Below are 19,485 nucleotides of genomic sequence, written 5' to 3'. Positions count from 1 at the left end.
CAGTAGCAGAGAGGACATGGAAGTAGAAATGACCACATCCGAGGTGGAAGTCAAACACCTTAATGGGGCGGGGGGCGGGGAGCAGATAATCTCTATCCAAGAATATTAAAGGAACTGGCACATGAAATTGCCAGCCTAATAGCAAGGATTTTTAATGAGCCTATAAACTCGGGGGTTGTGCCCTATGCCCGGAGAATTGCAACTGTAGAACCTATATTTAAGAAAGAAAAAAAAATGATCCAGGAAGCTCTTGGCCCATTAGTTTGATCTCAGTTGTGTGCCAGGCCTTGGAACAGATGTTGAAAGAGAAAGTAGTTAAGGACACAGAGGTAAACGATAATTGGAATAAAATCCAGCCTGGTTTTACAAAAGGCAGATCGTGCCAGACCAACCTGATTTCTTTTTCTGAGATCACTGATTATTTTAGACAAAGGAAGCGCAGTGGATCTAATCTACCTGGATTTCAGTTAGGCATTTCCTACCGTACCACATGGAAAATTATTAGTTAAATTGGAGAAAATGGGGATTAAGAAGAGAATCAAGAAGTGGGTAAGGAACTGGTTAAAGGGGAGGCTACGACGGGTCACACTGAGAGGGGAACGGTTAGGCTGGAGGGAGGTTACTAGGGTTGTTCCTCAGGGACCTGTGATGGGGGATACAAACCCCACACTGGGGCAGAAGGGGAAAAGGACAGTAGTGAGCCCAGTTAGACCTGCCCCTCCAGCCCATGTGGCTACTGGAGGCAGGGTTGGAAAGGGAGCAACCCAGCTCTGGAGGCTGGGGAGGAGAACAGGCCTAGCCTGCAGGCTTCTGCTCCGTATACTGTATCAGTGGTTCTCAAACTGTGGGTTGAGGCCCCAAAGTGGGTCATGAGTTCCTTTTAAGGGGGTCACCAGTGCTGGTTAGACTCGCTGGAGCCCAGGGCAGGCAGCCAAAACCCAAGGGCTTCCACCCCAAGCAGCGGGACTCGAGCTTCAGCAGAGTCAGCATTAGACTCACTGGTGCCCTGGGATGAAGCTGAAGCCTGAGCAACTTAGCTTCACGGGGCCCGGACAGTTGCCCTGCTTGCCGCCCTCTGAGGCCAGGCCCAAGAGGAGGAATAGCCTCAACGTGGAGAAAAACCTAGTTGTTGCTGTCGCTTCGCTGCCTCCCAGAATGACAAGGCTCATGAGTGAAAACCAGGCTCAAGTATCACACTGACATGTGAGTACAATATTCATATCCCAAGTGATTTATTTGATAATTATACGGTAAGAATGAGATCGTCAGCAGCCCTTTTTCAGTAATGGTGAGCTGTGACACGTTTGTATTTTTATGTCTGATTTTGGAAGCGAGTCGTTTTTAAATGAGGTGAAACTTGGGGTATGCAAGACAAATCAGACTCCTGGAAGGGGGACGGGGTCTGGACAAGTTGAGAACTATTGGGCGAGAGACACCTCCCTGAAGTAGTATATGCTGGGCCCGACGGTTTGGCTTCCTTTTTATTTTTCCTTATCTGGCACCAGAAGCAGAAACCATGGTAGGAAGTGACCCAGGGAGGGTAACTCAGAGGGTGCACCCAGGCCTCTTCCCGGGGTCAACGCTCCTAGCCCTCCTAGGGCTCTGGGTTGTAGCCTAGTGGAATGGGTGGACCCAGGCTCGCCAGCCACTCTCCCACAACCGAGTGGATGCTAACCACTAGGCCACCCAGCCCTCCGAAGACCCTACCACAGGACCAGTGTTACTGAACATTTTCATTAATGACACAAAAAGTGATTGTGCGCTAATAAAATTTGCGGATGACACAAGGTTGGGAGGTATGCCAATACCGAGGTTGTGTCTCCGTGTCTGTCACTGTCTCTGGATATTTTGCACTGGATTCCAAGAGTCACTATTTCAGGAAGATGCATGACAAAGACTTTCTCTGCAAAACAGGGAGAAGGTTATTCAACATGTGAAGAAAACTAAACTGGATATTAAAACTAGACTGCTGCGGGCGCAGGCCTGTCTGCTTGAGGTTTTCCAGCTGTTCTTGTCTGAGCCTCTCCTGTCAAGGATAAAGGCAGCTGGAGAGGCTACAAAGAATGTTCAGGAGACATACATACATTGCTCGGGGAAAGACCACCAGCGTGTTAGTGCAGAGGTTCATTAAAAACAATTCTCCATGGAATTCAGACCTTGTGATTGGTCTCTGGTTTCACCATCACTAACCTGCAATCATTGCACCAGATTAATGGCAGACTGGTCAGTGCATGGGATATGTTGAATGCCATGGTCTGTAGCATGCCGAGATTGAGCCTGACAGGTATTTCTCCACAGGGAGTTCAGCTTCTTTCCACTAGCTGAATATGGAAGATATAATCAGTTCTCCAGCTTGGCAGGGAGATGTTGCTTTGCTACCATGCATCCTCAGAGTTGTAAGCCACACAGCCAGACAAGAGCTGAGTATTTCTAATGTGTGATGTGCTGATAACAAACATGATATGTGGCTGTCCCTGGGTCTGTCCAGTGTGGTTTATCCTCACATTCTCCAAGACTGCTATGATGTCTATATAATAATGCACTGTATTTGTATGCCTGCCTGTCTTCCAACAGGTTATGTGTGTTTTCTGCCATAAATAATAATAAATAATGGCAGAGCAGTGTATGAGTGTGTAGGATCGTGTCACCATGTAATGGTTAACTTCTTTTGTAAAAGCTAAGGTACTGTTGTCTCTAATGTGTGCCATGTCGCCCTCCAGTGGCTGACGTCTACTGAGGACATAAAACTTGTATGTATACTATTTACTACACATACGTGATTCTTGTGGGTTACAATTCATTCATTTCTAATATTGTAGTTCCTGAGGCTGTGTGAGAAAGACTATTTGTGATATAAGATAGGTTTTAGCTTTCACTGTTTACTCTTTTTGTGTGAGGGATACTTGGGAGTTTTCTTAGTCAAATATCTTCTCTGTGTTTTATTGTGCAAACTAACCCATTTCTAGCGGACACGGATCTGAAGAACTTTGGGCTCCAGATCTCATTCCAGAACCAAATGTCACACTATATCTTCAGTGGTCCAAATAGGAGCCCCTAATCAGGACAACACCCAAACTTTGAACAATTTCAGCTCCGGGTTCTAAATCCAGATCTGAACTCGCTGTTCAAAGTCCCTCCAGAGTCTCCGGTTTCTAGGATTTTCAACCAGCACAAATTAATTCAGTATTTCAGACAGAGGAATGTGTTAGAATGAAATGGACATTTTTTCATCCTCTTTTTTTTTCTTCTTAATGCTTTTCACCTGTTAATTTTAAAGCTGGAATTAATTGAAACTTCATCTCTCCCTGAATTAGCATTCAGTCCAAAGCCAGAATTCCTCCTGAGGCTAAAGGGATGATGCATCCAGTGGTCTGTAGAGATTGCCTAGGGCTTAAGGGGCTTGTCTGCTCAGCTTCCATGCCAGGCCACCTGCTCCTCTTCACTCCCCTTCCCGTTTGCTACTGTGGATTAACTCTCAGGAGGCTGTGTGGTTTCCTACACAGTTACTTCTATGATTTGATGTAGGGAGTATAACTAATTGTAAAACAATAATGTATTTATCTGAATTTTGCATGATAAATTCTCCAACAGTGACAAGTACCAGAGCTTCAGGGGGAGTGTATAGAGCAGGGCAATTTTAGAGAGATCCACCCTTTTTTCCCACACCCAGCTTCTGGCAATCAGAGGTTTAGGATCATCCCAAGCATGAGGTTACATCCCTGACTATCTTAGCTAATCGCTATTGATGGATCTATTATCTAGTTCTTTTTTTAACCCAATTATACTTTTGGCTATCACAACATCCCAAGGCAATGAGTCTGCTAATCTAAATCTTATTCTTTTCTGTTCTGGTTCTTATGCTGCACCCATAACCATGGTATCTGAGCACCTACTCTTGTTTTGCTGGCTACATTCCCATTCACACTGCCAGCCTAGCATAGGGATTTGCTGCTAAACTCCCTCTGCTGATGTGTGGATTTCTCTGTAAATTCCTCCCTCCTGCATCTTTATGCAAAAGGAGAATACAGGATTTTAAGTAACAAAGGCCCAGATCTTCACACATATTTCGGCACCCATTGACATTGAGCCACCTAAATACCTTTGATCTGTGCCTAATTGCCCACTTGATTCCACAGCAAACACTGGTTTCAGAGTAGTAGCCGTGTTAGTCTGTATCCGCAAAAAGAACAGGAGTACTTGTGGCACCTTAGAGACTAACACATTTGTTTTATAATAAAGTTAAATCCATTCTAGAAGAAGATGCTGGGAGTTCTGATTTCATTTACCACCTGACTTCTTGGAGTTACCCAACCATTCTACAGGGATAACTAATGTCGACTTTTTTTAAAAAAAATCTTGTTTGATGCCCCAGCCCCTAGCAATGTTTTCCATGTTATATATTCAGTCTTGGAGATGTCATAGAGTCCCAGGGGCGTTCGCTGTTAGGTTTGAACCATCATCAAACCTTTCAGGCACAAAATTATTTTGTAACTTAAAACAAACAATCCTTCAGCTTAAAGTCAAGGCCCAGCTGCCTAAAATCTTTGGAAAAGATCCAGAAAATGTACTACAGTAGTTTGCTTTTATTGCACAAAGGAGAATTTACAGGCTGTGACTAGGAGTCAAGGAATGACCAGACATTTCCCACTGGAAGGATTTGGTTATGAGTTAAACTGTGGACCATGGTTAAATACTATTCAGTTTTACATACATCATTTATGTAACAGATGTAAAACCTCCCACTGAAGTGTTAAAAGCACTGTTGGAGTTTGAGAATCTGTGGCTGGTGAAAGATTAATTTTAAGCTACAACTATAATTCTGGCAGGCTTTGCCTAAAATGCCAAGCAAATTAGGAATTAAGGTTCTAAGAGAATAAAAGCATGGTACCCTGGGATCTCAGGAATCATGTCTCATATCAGTGTTTCCAAAACAAAATACTGCAGGATAATTATAACAAAACAAGCAGGGGAGGATGGTCCCTGACTCATTGCTGACTTCTCAACATGTTGTAATGCACCACGCCGTGGATTAAAAGCAGGTTCCGGAAAAAAAAAATATGAGGGCAACACTTTTTCTTAGCCACCATGTGTGAAATATTCATATGGAACCACAGAGGCACAGTTGTTATTTTATTTGTGATGTATATTGATTGTTGTAACCCCTAGGAGCTCTAGTCATCAACCAGTACCTGTGGTATTCATTTAGATGGAATATATGAGCTAAAGGTTTGAACATAACCCAGACTCTGTCCAACATTAAACTGTGTTAAACAAGGTCCGGGATTTGGCATACAGAGACCTCAGCCTGCTTGGTACCATGGCAAACACCCCATTACAAATCCTTTTAACCTTTTATTAAAGATAAAGAAAAGAAGGGAAATCATTTAAGTATTTGAAATGCAAAGTATTAAATAAGGCTTTCATTTTAACAACATCCCTTATTCCATTTTTCTTTAGCTGGTAAGAGTCCTTAGAAGGGAAAAAAACCCACCATGTTTGTCAGTCTCTTAGATGGTATCAAAGATGGTAATAACTGATGGTAAGAGAAGAAGTTAGTTGAAATGGGCTGGACCTGTTGTTGTTAAAGTCTGATCTTATTTCATCCCAGGTGGTGTTTGGGATTCAGCTGGAGCCAGTAGAAGTAGCAATGTCATCTGGGTCCCTCTCTCTGGCCTGGTCTGCTCAGGCCATCTCTCGGCATCAGGTTGATGAAGGCCTGGCATTCCAGAAAATGGTAGGAGAGGCAGCCATAATGGTGAAGCCAAAGTCTCTTTCTTTAAGGACCCACAAAGGAAATGGTGGGCAGAATAGCCCACCCCCTCATTGTTTTGTCCACCAATTAGGGCTCACTGTTTTCTGGTTCCACACTTTTCTTGTTTACCAAGCATGATCTTACCACAGACCTTGAGTTATATCAGTAGGGCTTTGTGTTTGGACTCTTTCAGTGTCGGTGTCTCCCTATCGTGCCTTTTTCCATCAACATTTGTTATTATAGGTCATCGTGACATCTTATGAGCTTTCATGTACCGGTACTTCTTATCAGTTGAGCTCACAATTAGGGTAAAGTTGTAGGGCCAATTATGACAACAGCCCCCACTGTGTTAGGCATTGTACAAACACAGAATGAAAAGATGATTTCCTGCTCCAGGATTTTACAGTCTAAGTATAAAACACAAGAGAACAGGTGAATACAGACAGACAGATGGGAGAGCACAAAGAAACAATGAGACAATACTGGTGAGCGTGGTAGGCAGTGGTCTCTTGACTGAGGTTCTTGTTTTCACCTCAGACTGGGTTTATTGAAAGCTTTGTGACCCTTTGAAGCACATCTGGTGCCAGTTTTTGAGGAAATGCAGGTCATGTTGTGCTTTCGTATTCATACTGGGGAAAATTTGAGGTTTTGATGCAAAACCATGTGAAAATTTGGTGGCTTCAACTTGCAGTTATTTCTCTTAGAGATGTTTGGATTTCTTCAAACGTAAATTTACAGTGAAACTCTGGGGAGTAGAAAGTGAATGCCACACAGAAGAAGAAGAATGGAGCATGCAAGTTGTATCATACTTCGACTTTACGCAAAGATTGTACAAATGTTTTGCTTCATCTACTCATCGTTGGAATGCGTTGGTGTCTTTACATGGTGGTGAAGCACTTGTCTAACACTCAGTGGTCAGCTCATGCTGACGCAGCAAAGGATCCGTGTGATGTCTGTGAAGGGATTCAAGCAACTCTTGATTCTTTGGCCAACGATAACCTACCATCAGCCAAGAGACACTATGCATGATGGTCAAAATCTCAGTAAAAAACGGACAAGCTGGAGACAGTATTTGTGACGATTCTTTGGCATGACATTCTCATCTGTTTCAGTGAAACAGGCAAGACTATATCAAAAAGGAGATGTGAACTTGTCTGTTGTCATCATCATCCAATCTTTGAAGTCATACACGCAAGACCTGAGAGACCAATTTGATGAATATGAATGCAAGGAAAAGGCAGAAGGTCCAGAGGCTGATTACAGTAACAGTAAAACAATGAAGCTGTTGCCTAAGTCACTTTGAAAGAGTTGCCGTGTACGTTTACATGCAGTGTACGTTTGTTTATTGAGAACAGGTCAATCCAGGCATGACCCAAACCCAGACATCCACCATTCTTGGCATCCTAGAGCTAGACCCAGCCTCGCAGGCATGGCAGAGATGCAAGGATTGGAACAACCTGCTAGTGACACCAAGTCTGGGCCTCACAGCTTGCATATGTTTTCCCAATGGCTTGCCTATGAAGTGCTGGTGATGATGTTTCAGCACAGATCAGTTAGAGTTTTAATCTTCTACCCTCATCAACACCTTCCTAACCAACATGGAAGGAAACAGCAGTGAAGTTTCAAAGTAGGCCAGGGCTCAGGAGTGACCATGTGTGCAAGCAGATGATGAATGTGTATACTGTGCTTCAAGGTCAACATCTGGTTATTTCATAGTGCCTCTTTAAAATGGATTTGCAGATGGTGAGTATTGCCAAGAATAAAGAAGAACCCAGTGTTCTCTCTTGAAGTGACAGAAGGAAGAAGTAAAGAATAGAGCAGTTTTTTATTTTTTATGAACTCTTTATTTCTAATTTTTAACATGCCAACCTGTGTATCATTGTCTAGCACGAAACAGGCCAATGCTTGGACACAACAGGAAATAACACACAAGAGAAAATAAAATAAACACGTGGCCATCTAAATATACAATTGTGGTGCTGCTTGCAAGAAACAGTGAATTCATTCCATGGCAAAAATGGCTTTAATATACCTTTGCGCTCCCTTGATCCTGGGCCAGTCTGGTTTCCTGGCATAAGCTAGAGCAGCCTGAAGGCTGCTCCTACACCCTGACAACCCAAGGGGCTATTGCAGCAGCAGGGATAATGGTGGGAAGGGGCAGGAAATCCTCTCTCCAGCTATAGCCTCCACACCAGCTACAGCAGTGATTCTCTCACTTTTGTGTTGGTGACCCCTTTCACATAGCAAGGCTCTGAGTGCGACCCCCCTTATAAATTAAAATATTTTAAATATTTAACACTATTATAAATGCTGGAGGTGAAGGGGGTTTGGGGTGGAGGCTGACAGCTTGTTACCCCCCACATCATAACCTCATGACCCCCTGAGGGGTCACAGCCCCCAGTTTGAGAACCCCTGAGCTACAGGGAGTGGGATGGCAGCACAACACTTGTTAGACTGAAGCTGTAGACGGGTTCTTTCTGTGCAGCAATTTGTGAGACTGTGTTACCAGTGTGCCATATAAAATTATAAACTATACTGTATAAAAAAGCCAGAGAAGAATTGCTTTCAAACACTATAGATTAGCTCTTATAAATTGCCAGTATTTAAGTGCCTCTGTGCCATACTGTGATATTCATTAAGTAATTTTAAAGACGTGTATCAGTGCATTTTCTTTTGTGTATAAATTAATCCGTGCCAGCAGCCCAGGACTCAAAAGCAACCCTACCACAGCAAACCAGTGTGCTCTTGTGGTGGAGGCAAAATACATTTTGACAAGAGAGACTGATTTTAGTTTGAACCATCAGCGAAATCGTAGCTGCATCTTTTAATTTAATAAAAGCCAGAGTTGGGCTTGGCCCGCAAAGTTTGAATGTGGATCTAGAAGGGTGTAGAAGATTTACTCACCTGGTAGCTGAGAAGCCGGGCTGAAAATATGGGATCTTTGGCTGAAGTCTGAAGCCTTTTTTCGTTTGGAAAATACTCTGAGAAATTACAATTCTTATGGTATTCAAGAGGGGAGTGCACTGGTACAGTATGATTTTTAGGATGTTTTCTCTGGCCATCCTTCAGATGGTTCTAACAAGCAAGAGAAGAAGATAGGAAGGAGAATGTAGAGAGATGCAGAAAAGAGTAAGGAGGAAAGAGAGAGTAGAAGGGAGAGACCAGAAATCAAGGACAAAATTGTCCCATTTCATAGGTTAGATTCCATAGTTTGTCACAGATTAAGGGAAATATAGAAGCTGTGAAAATTATGGGCAGCATCTTGCACCTCTGTTGACTTCAGGGGGCGTTTAGGGTGCAGGGCCGGCTCCAGGCACCAGCGTTCCAACCTGGTGCTTGGGGCGGCAATCTGCAAGGGGCGGCAGTCCCTGTTGTTTTGCCCCCAAGCAGCGCGCCGAATTGCCGCCCCGGACAGCGGGGGCAGTCCGTGCGCCGCTAGGGCGGCAGGCGCGTTTCCGCGGTGGCGGCAATTCGGCAGCAGCTTCTAAGCTGCTGCTGAATTGCTGCCACCGCGGAAACGCGCCTGCTGCCCTAAGGGCACATGGACTGCCCCCGCCGGCAATTCGGCGCGCTGCTTGGGGCGGCAAAAACTGTAGAGCCGGCCCTGTTAGGGTGCTCAGCCCTTTGGCAAATCTGGTCCTGTTTAAGAAACCTAACAAATGTCTGGCCAGGAACGTGTTTTGATAAGACGACGAATGCTGGACAGACCAGCAGCATTCCTTTCACTGTGCCTTGATCATTCTTTGCAGCGAGCTAACCGGGAGAGGAAGGAGTGCCCAGTGGACTTCTTACCAAGTCACGGCAAAGTTCTGAGATCTACCTTGAGCCTCACACTGGCATCAAAACCCTGCCTCCCTTGCCCACCCATCCCCCCAAAAGAAAAACCTCTAGAAATCTACAGAATGCATATGTGACTGACAGGATTTGTAACACATTGATGTACTGCACAACTCCATCCCCAGCATTGTGCAGAGACCACCAGGAAGAAGCCTGTGATGGGACATCAGCCAGCATGTCGTCTCCATATAAACCAGTAGGGCCCATGGGCTGGCTAAACCCCTGTCTGGGTAGTGTTGTAAACCTTTGAGCCTAGGCTTACAAGGTGAACCCAGCCAATGCATAGTTGTAGTTGCTATTATTAGGTGAATTACAGTGGTGCCCAGACTCCCCAACTAGGATCCTGGCCCCCCTGTGCTAGGTGCTGTACGTACACGTAGGGCATCATTCTGTCCTAAGGAATTTACAGTCTAAATAGACAAGACAGAGGGTGAGAGGGGACAGAGGCACAGTGAAGGGAACTGCCCAAGATCACACGCTAATCAGTGTCAGAAGCAGGTCTCCTGACCCTCGCCCTATCCTTTGGACCTTGCTGTGTCACCAAAGTCAGTGCCAGTGAATTTCAGCGGACGGAACTGGATGGGTGACCTCTCTGAGTGCAGTTTCACAGCGAGCACCATGTGCTGAGGCAGATAAGTAGGTCTGCAAAGCCAGATGATGAACAAACACAGTTTCTGTTTGCCCTGTGGGGCTGTGCTCCAGAATTCCACTTCGGCTGTTTAGACATCGCTTCTGACAGCCAAGAAGTCTTAGCAGAACAGGACATTCCATTGCTCAATTATCTTCGAAAATCCTGTCGGGACGGCATTTAAGAAATACAGCAAAATAAACGTGGTGCCAGGTCTCATGCTACAATGTTGAAAGCCTCATAAGCATCCCTTATTCACACACACGGCTTGTCTAGCTCCAGAAATGTCCCTTCCGTTCTCGCAGAGAGCTGCTCCCCACGTCCAGCCCTCATTGCCTCAGTGTCGTCTGGTGCTCTGAGTTGTTCCTGGAGTCTTGTGTGTATAAGATAATCCATTGTTGGTTCCTCCAAAGCAAACAGTCCTGTGTCTGGAACATCCATTCCAGAGGATGATTCCAGCAGCCAAGCACTGAAATGACAAAGCTGGATGTGAGGGGGCAGGAGGTTTCCCTTGCGAGTGCCGTGCTGAGCTCCACTGGAACTGGAAGGGTTCTTTGATATTTCAGGATTATTGAAAACCCAAACCCAGAAACTGTATTTGTTAAAAGTAAGGGTTCGGCTCTCATCCTGATCATTGGTGCTGCGTGCTCTCTGTGTGTTCCCTTCTCCTGTGTCTGCCCCCAAGGCACCATCCTTCCTGCCTTGGGCCTTGTAGGTTGTCCTTGGCAGTGATCTGTAAGGCAAGAGGAGGGGAAAGCTGAAAGTGTATCACTCCCCCCCCATGCACACACACTGAGAAAGTTAATACAACAGGTGCTGGAGGGGGTGGGGCATGGGAACCAACTGGATTTAGCTGGGTACTTGCTTCCCGCAAACCTGTGGCTGTGTTAACTTAAGTGCCTTCTCCCTCAGTGGAGCAAAGACATCTGTGCTCTGGGGAGTCCTAGAAACACAAGGCTTGAAGCCGTCATGTCCTCCAAGGCCCAGTGGGAGCAGCCTCCCATCCTCAATGACAGAATTCATAGGAGACTCTGTAAGCTGGGGGCTATTCTCTTCCATGGGAGGATGTGGCCTTTAGTTTGGCTTCTGTCCTGCTTCAGCCCAACTCCCCGTGACTCCCAGGGGTGGTTGGCCTAAGGCAGGACCTCAGGGTTTGGCCCATTGTGACAAAGCCATTTATCTGTCTTGTTTACTTTGAGAGCTGGGCAGTGTGAGGGGGGTGTGTGTGGTGGGGAGAATGTCCTTTTGGTGCCTTTTAAATATTTAATCTAGAGCTGCCTTCAATTCCATGTAGACCATTGTTCATTCAGTTTAATGCTCTAGGAGGGAAAGTGTCAAAGCCAGAAATACTACCTTCTTGATGGTCAGGGCTGGCTCCAGCCGAATTGCCGCCGAAGATCCGGACATGCCGCCCCTTCCCATTGGCCGCCCCAAGCACCTACTTGGTGAGCTGGTGCCTGGAGCCGGCTCTGTTGATGGTACACACAGTGAAACAGGTGTGACCCTGAAATGGCCACCAGCAGTGAGTGGATATGAACTGCACTTTTTGAATGGGAGTCAGGCTACTAAATTCTTCCTGTGGGGTCATTTAGAGCCCTGTGTGGAATTCCACACCTCTGTTGAAGTACTGGAGTTAAAGCAGCAGGTGGCCTGGTCAGCACAGCTGCTCCACACAGCTAGAAAAGCCGTTTACCTCTGGAAATAAGGCTTTCAGGTGCCATCCTCCCAGATAAAACATTCTCTGCTTTAAGTGAACGGAGAGAACTTCTGACTCTCATACTCAGAGCATTTTATTACGAGCAGGATGTGGGAATAAAGCTTTAGGCAAACATTAGACAATCTGTATGTCTAAAGTGTGAGACACCGCCGTCCAGATTGAAGTACCTAGTGGATACGGAGTAGGGGCTCACCTTTTCAGTCATCGTTGTCTGAAGTTGAGGCTGGCTTGATGATGTCTCTGGTGTGTGAGAAATTAGGAATCCTGTACTAGGTTACTAACACACGAGAACAGATGGAGGCGTTTTAGGGCTAGAAACAAATGGCTAGATTAGGCAATTCACCTAGAATCTGCCAAAGAAAAGGGCCGTAGCTGATAAAGTCTCGAAGTGTTCTGAAATACAGCACAACATTCGCTGAATCTTGACACCGTACTTTATTTCATGCAGAAATGGTCCAAAAGAAGATGAGTGTTTACTAACAAATTAAACATGCTTGGCCAAATTTATCCCTGGTATGACTTGACTGACTTAAATGGAGCTACACCAGGCATAAATTTAAACCTCTATGTTAAATTAGAACCTTTTTGGATGGCCCAGAGTATCAGCAATGGGATAGAAAGCCACTAGTTTGCCAAGGAACCCAGTTTATGCCAATAATTGTTTTCCTTCCTGGCAATCTCATCAGAAGGCCAAGGCGGATGAGCAGGGCAAATGAATTCCCCTCTCACTCCTAGAGTCAGGATGGCATGCTGGTGAGGCTGTGTGGAGAAGTTTGCACTGCTGTTGCCCAGGCTGAAACTAATTTGTGGATGAAAGGAAACAGAAAAGGTGGTGTGGCTTAGGAGTTAGATCAAGGGACTAAGTGCCATAATTATTGAAATCTATTCCTGTTTTTGCCACTGCTTCACAGTTCGCTTGGTGACACCTCTGTGCCTCAGTTTCCCCATCTGTAAAACAGGGATGATAATACTTAAAGTATCAGCTTCCAGGGGTGTTTGTGAGTGGAAACGGCCCCAAACCATAACACCAGGATTCCAAACCCCAGATTGTAAACACCCCAGACTCTGTCGCATCTGGAACTGGAATCTATTCTGGACTCATCTCTAGCCATGAGGCTTAATTCATCAGTGTCTGAAAAACACACTGAGATCTTTGCACAAAGGTGCTATATATCATCATTCCACAGAGAAATGCTTGAATGAACATTCAGGCTATTGAAATTCTTAATAAAGCATTTTATTTTATGAGCATATGGTTGGTGTTTGCACTGAGTATTTCAGTCTTTGGTAATCTCCTGGGCTTGGTAATTTCTTTGGACTTTTGATTTCTCTGCTGTACAGTAGCTACATATTCCCTCATTTGATCTTTCACAGCATTCCGGTGAAAGGGCATTGAATTACTGTGTTGACTTGCTCCTGTTTAATTTACCAACTTCCGTAAAAGAACGGAAGGGCTCATTTTGATGGCCATGATTGAATTAGGAAGGATATGGATTAATGGGAAGTGTTTTTATACTGCAGGAGTTTCCTCACTTCTAAAGCTTCTGTTGTGGCCATAAATCTGCTCACCGCAAAGCTCATTTTCAGCATCCCCATAAATCCTCGTGGATGAATTGAGCCACGCAATGCACAGACAGCTGATAAATCTGTACGTCAGAGGTAACCTTACACTTGATGAAAGGACGGTTGGAGGCCTTCTGGGTAGGGATAGTTTTCCAATACAGCAGAAAGCAAACGGCCCCCAGACGTGTAAAAACATGACACTGACATTAAAAGACACTCCCTTCTCCCCAGAAGGTTTGGAATTGCATTTCTGGAAGTCGCAGCAAAGAAAGCAGAGGCCCCGATTGTGTTTTCTGCGTTAACGAGGAATGGCGAGAAATGGATGAGTTTGATGGTTTCCTGCTCATTGGGGCCCTGAGCCAGAGCCACTCGAGTCATTGGAAAGATGGGCTTTGGATCAGGCCCTACCGGCTCAGTCCTGCTCCCATTACAGTCAATTGCTCCAGGCGAACACTATCGCCGTAATTGGATCCAATGGACCCCGTATGGCTCTGTTTCACTAATGTGACCATAGTAGCTGCATGAAGTCACCTGGAGCTGCTCTGGGTTTACTCCAGTGTAAGCAAAAGTAGAATTTGGCTCATTGTGTGTCACTTTCCACGTAAGAATTTATGCAAAGGTGGGGACGCACAGGTCAGGAAAGAATCAATCTGGACCCCAGAAAACTATCACTGGCTGCAAGGAGCAATCCACAGTGGTCCAAAGATATAAAACCCTTTTGTTATCCGCTCTCCTTAAAAGTGTTCATTGGAGACACTAGAGATATGGTGAGAGTTGTGTCAGCAGCACCATCCATCCTTTTTCCTGGGAACCTGCAGAGAGATCTTTAAGGGAATCTGGTGCCTGATGGTAAACAGCAACCTTAGACACAGGTTAAGTAGGTGGCACTGCTTGGAAAGTGTCCTGGGTCTATCATGATCGCTCACCCATAGACTGGGCCTGTCAGCCACAAGGTTTCTGCTTCCTTGTTTCTGCTCAACAGGTGCTCTGTGAGCTCCAGCGTCCTCCCACAAAGCTTTGTAATGGCATCTGTGGGATTATCTCTGAAGCATTGCTGCAGCTGGTATAACGGATTCTAGAACGAGAGCATGAGGCCAAAGGAGGATCATTAATAACCCTCTGCATTTCTGTAACATCCAAAGATCTCCAAGCCCCTCAAAGCTCTTTGCAGACAGTAATGAATCAATGCCCCTGGGAAGCAGGCACATATTATAATCCTTGCTTGACTGCTGGGGAAACCGAGGCCTGGAGGTTCTGTGATTTGGCCTGTGCTTCAAGTGAATTGGGTGGGGGAAGGAGACCAAACCCCAAACTTGCTTAGGACACCAAAGCAGTTAGTGCCAACACTGCAAAACCTCTGCAACAGTCAGCAGGAGTTTGCAGAGCGGGAAAGAAGGGGCCTGGGTAGCCACCCTAATCACTGGCAGCATCTATGGGATTCCCAGTTTCCTGAAGTGGGGTCTTGGCAGCCACTGCATTTGGTCCATCCAGCCTAGCAGAGATCTGCCCCGTGTAACTCTCACTGCTTCTTAACAATAAGCACAGAAACTCAAGGCAGAGTAACGGCTGGCCCAGAGTATCGGCAATGGGACAGAGTCGCTTTGCTGCATTGCCTGCCAGAGACGGGCCCTAGACACAAAGCTCAGGCCAGGCCCCAAGCTCCCCCAACGCTTACATCTAGCTGTCTGGTTTCAGACAGGGCCCTTCTCTGTGAGGTAAGCAAGTCTGAAATGTACAGAGCAGCTGTGACCATGTTACTACCCTTTTAGCTCATCTTCCAACCATTAACCCTTTCATGGCCTTTTAGGGGCCATATGAGCCTTTTACAGTTTGACAGGGGATTCCACATGGGCTAGAAGTCACCTGCCCTCCTGCCTACAATGCTGGGATGCGTCCACAAGCAGTGACAGGTGTCTGCCTGAGAACTCAGCTTGAATCCTGATCCATATCCTAGCCAGGCCCGGTGGTTGCCTGGAAGCAGAACTCCCGAAGAGCGGGTAGGCCACAGTTCTTCCCTGCCAGGCTCCTCTGGGCTGAAGGAAAACGAAATGAGCCTCAGTGGTGACTCAGCCGTTCAGATAGGTGGTCTCATGAGCCTGGCCGAGCCAGCGAGGTACAGACTGTAACAAAGGCGCATGTTCTGCACTGCAGGTAGGCGGAGCTGCCACGAGGGTCTCATGCCCAGGGATTGTTATAACAGCAGCTTGGAGAACTGTTTCCGTCGTAGATGGGCCTGGTCAGCATCCCAAAGCCTCAGGGATGTCCAGGTCTAGGGGGTAGGCCCATCTCTAGTTTTGATGTGTGCCTGTGGTTCTGATTACCCATATGAGATGTAAGACAAATGGCAGCGGGCTGGTAAGGTGTATAGAGGTTTTCAAGCCACTCGGACTGCTTCTGTGGTCCATAGAACTTGTTGGAGTTGGGGAAGCTTTGGCCTGTCACCCAGATCTGTGTTCAAACCCTGTGTGAGCCAGTGAATGATCTGAATGTGCTTTCAGAGTAGCCTTCAGGCCAGGATCTCAAAGCCCTTTGGAACATTCACTGAGCCTCACAATATTATCCTGAGACGTAATTCATCCCCATGCCCAGTGAGAATCCCTTCCCCGGCTAGAGGCGCCTTTCTAATTTTTACTCACCTGGCAGTGCTCTGGGTCTTCGGCGGCACATCAGCAGCAGGTCCGCCGAAGACCTGGAGCGAGTGAAGGACCCACCGCCGAAAACTCGGAGCACTGCCCGGTGAGTACAAGCCCCATGTGTTTTTTTTACATGTTATTTTTATTTTTTTAGTCATCCCTGCCGGGGCCCCGTCAAAACTGTTCAAATTGGGCCCCGCACTTCCTAAAGCCGGCCCTGACTCGAGTGCTCATAGTCCTCCAAAGCCTGCCCATCATTCCCCCACATGCCTAGAAAGACAGCTAATTTCTCCCACAATGTACTGGGAAAGCTCAGTGCAGAACTCTGGGGTGTGTCCCCAAGTCCCAGTGACTCACACGGGGGAGTGAGGCAGCAGGGAGGATAGGGTCACTCGAGTCTGGCTTTGCAGTGGGGTTGCTCACACCCAGGCTCAGCGAACCCGGTGCCGATCGCCCGAGTTAACTCTCCAGTGAAGACGTACCATCTCTGTGTCCCCTCCGCCCAAATACATTCCAGGGATGGGATGTTTGTATGGGGATCCCCACCCTTTCTGGATTAGATTGCAGAGCAGAAGGGGTCTGCTTCTGAATATGGCCCAGGTGGTGATCTCACAAGAGCAACTGATGGTGTGAAATTCTCACGGTTTGGGGGTTGAAATCTCATGAGATTTTGTTGCTGGCTAACTCAGAATCTAGACCTGCTTCTGCCTCTTACCCAGACTCTGAGCCCTGGTAACCCTAATCCAGACTGAAATCCACACACCCTGTCCAGCTCCCAAAGCATTTCTGAATGTCAGGCGTTGTATATGTTTATATGACCCTCTGCTACAATTTTTCCTTATTATGATATCAGCCTTGGAAACCAAGTGTGTTGTGGGTCTTAACGAAGGCGAGGCGAAAGAATAATTACCACAGGGTTCCCTGCAGATGGGAACTGAGGTACAATAACAGAGAGAGCCTTGTGGAATAAGTATGCCTTAGTGCTCAAATATTTCCTTTGATCACAGACATTTCTACCACTCTGGAAAATAAACTCTTGCCTCCCTACCATCTTGTGACATAAACACCCAATAGATCATGTCCTCCTTATTATCCACTGAACACAATTTCTGCAGCGCAGGAGTCATAAATGTGTCCTCAGACGAGTTGGGACTATTTACTGTTCCATTTCAGGGCTCCAGCAAGAGTCCCAAAAAAACAACTTCTCTGGACAAAATCAGGCAATGTTTGCACTAGTTTCTGCATGGCTGGAGCTTAACTCTGTGGTGGCTCCCTGCTTCTCACCGCAGTGTTGGCCAAATGTATAATCTCTCCCACTAGGGCAGTGGCTCTCAAACTTTTGTACGGTGACTCCTTTCACATAGCAAATGTGACCCCTCCCTTATAAATTAATAACACTTTTTAATATATTTAACACCATTATAAATGCTGGAGGCAAAGCGGGGTTTGGGGTGGAGGCTGACAGCTCGCAGCCCCCCATGTAATAACCTCGCAACCTCCTGAGGGGTCTCGACCCTCAGTTTGAGAACCCCTGCACTAGGGGCTGGTCCACTAGACCAGTGTTTCCCAAACTTGGGACGCTGCTTGTGCAGGGAAAGCCCCTGGTGGGCCGGGCCGGTTTGTTTACCTGCCGTGTCACAGGTCCGGCCGATCGCGGCTCCCACTGGCGGCGGTTTGTTGCTCCAGGCCAATGGGGGCTGCGGGAAGCGGCGCAGGCTAAGGTATGTACTGGCCACCGCTTCCAGCAGCTCCCATTGGCCTGCAGCAGCGAACCATGGCCAGTGGGAGCTGCGATCGGCTGGACCTGCGGCAGGCAAACAAACCGGCCCAGCCCGCCAGGGGCTTTCCCTACACAAGCGGCGGCCCCAGTTTGGGAAACACTGCTCTAGAAGATAATAGCCTACTATATATTAACTAATATTGTTGCCCTGCTAGTTCAGGCAGTAGAGGTCTACAATGTAGTGCTGGAAGTCTTGGGTTCAAACCTTGTTGCTGACACAAGCAGGTTGTGGAAGGCAGGACCAGAGGGTGTGTTTTCTGTAAAGAATCCTTCTGTGCGTCCTGCCTGGGCATCGGAGGTGTCAGGGTGCTACTGTAGTCTCAGAGATGGGAGAGCTGTCATGGAGCAGTTCTGTGGCTTGAGTGGAGGATTCCTTTCCTCCTTCACGCTCAGGCTGGGTGCTAGGCTGAAGAGAGAGACTGGTAGATATTATTTCAGCCCATTGCACATAATTCTTTTTGCTTCAATGTTTTTCTTCTCTTTGCTCACAGATGTGCAAAACATGCCGCTGATTTCAGATCCATGGCTGGGGCGCCTCTCCACTCCCACGCCAGCGCTGTGCAACTCCTTGTACAGCATACACAAGTGAAGTGGTCCTTAAAGTACGCTCCTAACCTTTATTATGGTAATCAGGGTGATTGACATTTGTATTTATAAAAGCATCCAGCTCTGGGTGAAATGTAATGGTCTGTGCCAATGGTCTAGCGTGAGGATGAATTACGTCTCAGGATAATATTGTGAGGCTCAGTGAATGTTCCAGAGGGCTTTGAGATCCTGGCCTGAAGGCTACTCTGAAAGCACATGGCTACTATATTTATTTACACAGCTGATAAGGGCATGTCTGAAGCACGAGGTATGTTATGGAATTAGCTCTCGCTCAGAACAGTGATTTTGGAAATTGAGCCCAGATAATATTTTTAAGGATGGGGGGAGGGATAGGAACTTCATGAACATATTTTTAACTTTTTGTCCGATATCAAGAAACCATTCCAGCGGTGATCTCATTTCCATCCTAACCCGAGGAAATGACTGCATGGATGCTGGTATTTACTCACAAAAACACTGTAAGTTAGATGTCCTCCTCTGACTAGACTTGCTGTTTCAAATCCAACATGAGGCAGAAGTTTCCTTGGACAAGTTGCTTTTGAAACAACACAAGCCTTTAAAAAACAGAAGGGGAAAAGATCAGTCTCTGAAAAACTCTATTTGAGGCTATAAATTACTCTGACCAAACAGAAATATCCATGTGAACAAATAGATAATAAATGTAGATGATTCTCATTACCAAAACAAGGAGAAGTTACTTACATTGTATTAAGATCGTTGTCTTGCCAACCTCGCTAGTGACCTTGGTCACTCACTCCCGTTTTCTTTAAGATTCAGGACTGAAAACAGCTGATGGAAATTGTGCAATATTGTTCTGCTCTGATGGGTACCACAGAATTAATAATTATGGGCTTGATGCTGTGATACGCTGGGGCCTCTCAATTCTTTTGCAATCCATGGGAGATGAGGGTGCTTAGCTTCTCCAGGCATGGAACTCGACATGGATCTTGAAGGGAGGACTCAGATGTG

At 46.3% G+C, this 19,485-nt stretch overlaps 1 protein-coding gene across 1 annotated transcript in view; it reads left to right on the top strand.

Moving 5' to 3' along the window:
* The first annotated feature begins 15,253 nt into the window (after nucleotides 1–15,253).
* The window catches only part of LOC123343650 (gonadotropin-releasing hormone II receptor-like), a 28,714-nt gene continuing 24,482 nt past the window's right edge, over nucleotides 15,254–19,485 (top strand). The window contains exons 1-2 of the mRNA XM_044978869.1: nucleotides 15,254–15,648; nucleotides 18,402–18,512. Coding sequence (XP_044834804.1) covers nucleotides 18,433–18,512 — 80 coding nt within the window. The 5' untranslated portion in view covers nucleotides 15,254–15,648; nucleotides 18,402–18,432. The remainder of the gene's footprint in view (nucleotides 15,649–18,401; nucleotides 18,513–19,485) is intronic.

The sequence above is a fragment of the Mauremys mutica genome, chromosome 11 (assembly GCF_020497125.1).
Source record: "Mauremys mutica isolate MM-2020 ecotype Southern chromosome 11, ASM2049712v1, whole genome shotgun sequence".
Classification (NCBI taxonomy): domain Eukaryota; kingdom Metazoa; phylum Chordata; order Testudines; family Geoemydidae; genus Mauremys; species Mauremys mutica.
The sequence above is the reverse complement of the archived record's forward strand: the minus strand, read 5'-3'. Positions and strand labels throughout refer to the sequence as shown.